General features: G+C 31.4%; 1 protein-coding gene across 2 annotated transcripts in view; it reads left to right on the top strand.

Moving 5' to 3' along the window:
• LOC107452916 (uncharacterized) overlaps positions 1 to 4,887 on the top strand; it is a 32,866-nt gene extending 27,979 nt beyond the window's left edge. Inside the window, exons 4-5 of one of the 2 annotated variants that reach the window (XM_071177875.1) lie at positions 2,880 to 2,933; positions 4,828 to 4,887. In XM_071177875.1, coding sequence (XP_071033976.1) covers positions 2,880 to 2,932 — 53 coding nt within the window. In that variant the 3' untranslated portion in view covers position 2,933; positions 4,828 to 4,887. The remainder of the gene's footprint in view (positions 1 to 2,879; positions 2,934 to 4,827) is intronic. The other variant, XM_071177874.1, reaches the window with a different exon arrangement.
• The last annotated feature ends 2,184 nt before the right edge of the window (positions 4,888 to 7,071 follow it).

The raw sequence follows: 7,071 nt of genomic DNA, 5'->3' as shown, positions 1-7,071 counted from the left end.
AAAATTCGTGAAATCCAAAAACCGATCAGCATTAACTAACCAGCATCTCAGAGAATTACTGAGAAGTGCTGACATCAATTATTCACCAAATTTTAAAGAATTATCAAGAGAAAGTAAAATAAATGTGTTTAATTTTTAATATTTAAACTCAATACACATAGTTTGTACTTTTACCTATATGCTCTCAATAAATACAATTTATGTAAAAAAAACGAATTTAATACCTTTTTTCATATCTTTTAAATACGTATTTAATTGCAGCTCGCGAAAAATTTCAAATTTTGAAAAATGGCTCGACTATCAAGAAGCTTGGCCACCCCTGTACTATAGTCTCGATTCTATAAACAGAAGCATTTCTCATTGTTGAAACACAACAATACGACTGAAAAGTAACGAGACAAATACGTTCAAAATTCTTTTAACTGGTAGGAGATGAATAATATGCTTAATTAAACAAGATAATTAAAGTTCTGTTTAAACAACTTTGTTTGTGTTTGTCTTGTTACTTTTCTCTTGTAACGTTATGTTTCTACACCCTGGACGGCATCTGTTTAAAGAATCGAAACTACAGTATTTTCATTTCTGTTTCTTTATTTGAGCAATACTCAAGTCGTGTTGCTTTATACACATGTAGCTTAAAGCACAACTCTTCATTTGGTTAAATATTTAAACTATTAAACTTCGCTGTAAAAAATTGACGAGATTTTTTTAATTATCAGGATTGTCACTGGCGACTAAATTTAAAAAGTGGTGACTAATAAATTTCCAAAACTTATTAAAAGAGATTAAAATTAGCAACCTTTTCTAGCATAACTTTTTCAGTTTATTATTGAAGGCTATTATAAAACATGTTTGCCTTAAATATGAATAATTTGAATTGTAAGTCGCGATGGTAGTCACCTTTGATTCATTAAGGAGATTATAAATAAATAAAAATGAGTTGACTTTCTACCACTTTTTACCTTTTCAGTCGCCTGTGGCATTCTTGAATTAGATGAAAATTGTTAAAATGAATGAGGAATTCTCAATAGTTGAAGTAATGATGCAGTAACTATTCAAATATAAAAAATTGAACCACTATCACAAAATAGTGGTTTTTCTAAATTTTTGCTCCAATTTCATGATTAGTTAGGAGGGCGTTGTACAATGATGAACTACTATCACTCAGTAATTGTGACAGACTCATAACAATTCGCGTGGTCGCCTACAGTTCTCCATTCTCAATGAGAGGACTCGGGCTCGAATCCCAACGATGGCCGGTTGATTCGAATTCAGCAACCAGCTCACACCTAAAACAGTACTGACGTAAAATATCGTCAGTGGTAGACGGATCATGGGTTAGAGTCCTCTTGCCATCAAGCTGACCGTGGGAGGTTTTCATCTTCATGTAATGCAAAGTTAGGGTTAGTTCCATCAAAAAGTCCTCAACAGAGGCCCAATACTTGATCCTGGAATTCTTTTGTCTTCGGGATCGGGATTAAAATTACAAAGCTACGGAGTTAAACATTCGTAGTGATAAACTCAAAATTTTGTCTGTTGTTTAACGGTTTTAAAATAAAATACATTCTATTTTTAACTTTCTTTTACAAACTCTTGAGGAGAACGTATTCATATATATTTTTTATTTTTATAAACTCTTGAAAAGAACGTATTCACAATATTTTTTTTAATAAACTCTTGATAGGAAATATACTATATAGATATACTATACTTCAAAATTGTTACACTATTATCTCAAATTAATATATTATTATCTCAGTTATACGAAAAGTTTTAAAATTAGCTCAATTTTTTAAAAATGATATACTGTTACCTTAATTTTACAAAATATACTCGTAAAATTGAGGTGATAGATGTACTACAGCTTTTCTTTCAATAATTAAAAATCTTCCTCTGCTGAATGAGAGAAACACGAAGACGCAGAAAGAGAAAATTTACAAACAAGTTGCAACAATGAACAAAGTGGCTTCCCTATTTGGGAGTGGAGAACAAGCTTGAGCACGATAATCGAGTAATGATCATGCTTCTTTCCATTCCTTATTTGTTAAACTCTTTTTTCCTTGTTGCAGTTTATTTGAATTTATCTTCTGCGTTTCAAAGTTTCCCTCTCTTATACTGTGTTTCGATTATGGATGGTGTTTTCAATAGAAATGTAAACAATAACAATCTCGAGCTCGGAACCTACTCTTGTTCCGGTTAAAAAGTTTGCAGCTGCTTACTACGTGTTATTCTGATAGGCGATGTTTTCAAACGGATAATTTTGTTTTCAATAAAAGAAATGAATTAGATAATTTCTGAGCTCAGATCTGCCGTATTTCATAAGATATTAATGCTAATATGTAATTCTGGGGAGTTTGGAGTGAAAATTTGCTTTAGTTATTTTGTTATTTATTATTAAAAAAGGTGACATGGTTGCTAGAGTTTGAATAACTCGCTTTTTTGGCAGTCTTGATTTGGCCTCTTTCCATTTATTTATTTTCGTGTTGCAAGCTGTGCACCATCTTACGTTAGTGTTAACGCTTTTAGTATTGTATACACAAGTATTGTTAGCATTGTAAACATAAGTAACAAGTAATCAAATACATTGTTTGCAAGAATCTCAAAACACAATGATGCCAAATGGCTTCAAAATACAACTGAAACAGTAACTCGGAAATTTAGGCAGTCCCGAGCTTGCAGCGTTCCCTAGTGTAGAAAACACCATCCATAGAAACGAATTTCGATTATAGAAAAGAATTATGATTATAGAAAAGAATGTTTTTGGTTTCAGAAACGGGCTCTATTTACGTAGCATTATTAGTTTAAGACAGCTTATAATAAAATTGTTATTACTACTTCTTTGAAAATGAAATGCCTACTAATATTTTTACGATTTTCAGGAATGGCACCAGGTGGATTTGATCCTTTTGCATTCGTATTTGGAAGACGATAAGGTAACCTTGTGTAATATTAGATCCATCAAAAGTTTCTTTTGTACTTTTTTTTAAAAATTCTTTATAAGTTTTTTTCTTATTTAAACACGCGGTACTTTTGAGATCCTTCAAAATCGATCCTCGTTAAACTATTCTTCCGTAAAGTGCTCGACTTCGCGCTCGGGTACTAAAGCAGGAGAGCCATCCCCACTGCCCAGGATCAAAATTGCGATGGCAAGTCTTCGGATCATCCTTAGGGATGTTTCCCAGACGGCCGCCAACAACATATTGTGCAGCTCTAGTGCGACGTAAATAAAGTACCTACCGATCTACCAAAATACGAGGGCTGTTTTATAAGGGCCGTTTTGTTGGTAATAGGTGGCGCTTGCGTCGCATCGAGTGCTTGTGTCATGTCCTATAATTCCTTGGGAACAACTTTGCTCAGTTACAACTGTGTAGGTAACCTTTACGGGCAGTTCTTTGCCTTTAAAATGTTCAGGTGTAACAAATCTCCCGCCACTATGAGGCCTGTCTGTAAAAAGTCTGTCTGAGCCAAGAAACCTGTCTACATACATTCGACAGCAGATTTGTGAAGTTTACGAAGATTCCTACTGGCATGTTGACGGGAAATTTTGCTACCTCCATGCCAATGACTCTCTTCACAGCTCAGTCCTGAGCTTTGTTGAATTCTTTTGGCTGTGAAGTTTCGGACCACCCCTCAATACAGCCCAGATCTTGCGCTAAGTAATTTTCATCTTTTCCGATGTTTCATACATCATTTTGGCTGACACCCATAACGAAGTCGTAAAAATGGTCATGACCACTTAGTTATCGGAGCAGGTGGCAAGTTACTATGAAGAGGGCATTCTAAATATAGTTGCAAGGAAAGATAAGTGCTCAAGCAAGCTTGGAAACTATTTTGAAAAAAAGAGAAACTTATGTAAAATCGAAAAAAAAATTTTCTTCATGAAAATTTTCTATCGTTTGGTTTTTATTTTCGAACTGCTGTTACTCAAAAAACAGCCCTCGTATATACAGCCATAATATACATTTAGCTGATACAGATGTAAGTAATGCTTAATATTTTTTTGCCAGTCCATCAAATAACGACGGTTTTCAACAGTAAAATGTACCTTGTAACAGGGTTCCCGCGGGTCTTGTAAATTTTAAAAAGTGGTAGCAAAAATTAAACAAATATCGATAATTTAATTTCTGTGTAACTACCACTAAAAATTGTTTTCCAAAGAAAGTATATATGCAGGAAAATGCCAGCTTTTAAACTACTTAACGACAAAGTGGTATTTTAAAATAAGAAATATCTTCTAGAATTAACCTAAATTTACTAACACTACTAAAAATTTTCAAATAATGCAGTCCGAGTCGCCACCTTTAAAAATCCTTCGGGATCTCGAACTAGAGGAAGACCTCCAACTAGATGGCTGGATGACACTGCTAAAGATCTAAAAATATTGAAGATAAACAACTGGAGGAAAGTCGCCATGGACAGGAGGCGTTGGAGGCTACGTGTGGTTGAGGCAGTCAAGGCCTGTAAAGGACTGTCGTGCTGAAGAAGAAGACTAAGAATTTTCAAGGACCGCGGGAACCCTTTTTCAAGCAACTTTCTGCTGTTCTTGCGATTTCTAACAATAATGTTAGAATGTTAAAATAAAATTTTCTCATATTAAATGCTACAGATATGAAAGGGGAAAAAAAAACTAAAATTTCAAACCCGAAACGTCTGTAGCGGAGTTTCTTGTTCCTTTCTTTGAAACATAATTTGCCTGATTTCTTTTTTTCTTTTCTTTTCTTTTTTTTTTTTTGGTATCTTGTGATTGTTTCAAAGTAATAACATTTTATGACTGTTTATTTGATTATAAATGAAACTGAAATGTAATTTTTTTTTCTTGCTTTTCAGATGGAAGAAAATTCTTTCAAAAATGTGAAATTTTGAATAAAGATATTTAATGAAAATAAATGGCATTTGAATTATTATTTCTATATTAAGCGGCACATTTTATCATTATTTAATTGAAACAATTTATTTGCAATAGCTAATCTTTTTTTTTCCTTCTCATTTTGAAAATTAGGACGATGCAGAAGCATTGCAGTGTGTTTTAGATTTGTCAGGCTACAGATTATAAACCAGATAAATTGTAAGAATCAGGATTATTTTTAAGATATAATATAAGATTATTGCAGATTATTTTCCAGATTATGAGATTATCACTGATTGAAAAAAAATCACTAAAATCCATTTAAAATAAACTATTTGTTAAGTATTTTTATTTAGATATATATGCGTTTTGAGAATATGACTCCCATATTTTAATATGAAATCAGTTTTAAGAGAATTCTGCAATTCAAAATTTTTTAAAAATATCCTTAAGTGTCATTTCTTACGTTATAAAGAACTAACACCGAATTTGGATTAGAAAATCTATTTTAAAAATATTCTTTAGGCATTTATAGTTATATATGATTATTATTATTATTATTATGATTATTTTAATATAAATCTAGTTTTGAAAGAGTCTTGTGTTTCAAAAGATTTTAAAAAATTAGTTAAGTGTCAGTTCTAGTGTTAGTTCTATATACATGTTAGTTCGTTTGCGTAATTTAGAATGAATAAAACTAATTTAAAAATTTTCTTATGTGTTTTTAGTTATATAAAGTGTATTTTCAAAGAATATGACCCCCATATTATTACATGAAACTAGGTTCAAAACAGAGATGGGCATTTGTCATTCAGAATAATGAATAAAGAATTATGAATAATTATTCAAAATCTTCCTGAATAAAGAATAAAGATGTATTCATTAGTCAGAAATATTTTGAATAAACAATAAATCTGTCATTATTTGCAATCATTATTCTTTATTCATTAGTCAAGAATAACTGAATAATTTCACTGCTCAACGGCACGGAATACTCTACTTGACTACGATTGGGACAACTACAACTAAAACGTATTGAACTACTTGTAATTATTTTTATAAGTTACAAGTAACGATTTCAGATAAAAATGATTATGTTTACCAGTAATCACAACAAGACGCAAAAACTGGTATGTGATTACAAATGACCGAAATCTTTTATTTTAAGTTATCAATGTAATCGATATGTACGATTATAAGCAGTCATTTTTACCAGCAATCATAATCTAACGAATACTAGCAAAAATAGTTGCTGCGCGAATTCATAAATATGTTGTACATGCATGAGCACTTAATTTCTCGGTATGTTTATGCGTATATATACACGAACGAGCACTGTATATAAATACTTGCATGAATAAGTAAAAAATAAGTTGAATGCTTACATACATTGCATATACGTACATAGTATATCAGTACTTACGTACATTGTATGCTCAAGTGCAAGTAAATAGGACACAAAAATGTATGTTAGTATGCATGTATGCACGCAAAGTACGTACGTATGCATGCACATACAGTGTACGTATGTACATAATGTACGTATACACATAAAATGCATATGTGTGTATGCGAAAATATACCTACGTACGTACAAATGCGTACGTATATGTGTACATGCAAAATGCATACAAATGTATATATACAATACGTATGTTCATACAATGTACTTATACGTATGCACTTACGTAATAGTGCCGGCATTTTTCTTAATTTTTAATAGGGAGACATTACTTATGATTTTTAATAGGGAGACATTACTTATATTATTATTTTTTTTAAATATTTGAAACTTGTTTCAGTATGCAAGCGTGACGGGAGGAGTTCAAATATTATGAAATACCTGAATAATGGAAATTTCAAGCAAGTGTTCTTTTGCGCAACGCTAGTAAGCAAATAAAAGATTTAAATTTGTAATTTTCTTTCGAAAGTAGAAAAACAGAAATGTTTCCTTTCAGGAGAAAAGTTATTGTTCAATGAATTTAAATGTAAGTTGATACGCAATATAAAATGGTATATATTTTCTTTTTTTTTAATTCCCTTTCAGAAGATGTACTTCTGTCATTAATAGATTAATATTTTGTAATTTAAATGGCTTACGTTATTTTGTATGATCTCATACAACTTTATGAAAAATTCATTACAAATTTTGCAGAAAGTCTTATGAAATTATTTTCCATAAAAGAAGGTTGCATTAATGTCAGTCAATGACCAAGTTTTTGAAC

This window comes from Parasteatoda tepidariorum, chromosome 2 (assembly GCF_043381705.1).
Source record: "Parasteatoda tepidariorum isolate YZ-2023 chromosome 2, CAS_Ptep_4.0, whole genome shotgun sequence".
Lineage (NCBI taxonomy): Eukaryota > Metazoa > Arthropoda > Arachnida > Araneae > Theridiidae > Parasteatoda > Parasteatoda tepidariorum.
The sequence above is the reverse complement of the archived record's forward strand: the minus strand, read 5'-3'. Positions and strand labels throughout refer to the sequence as shown.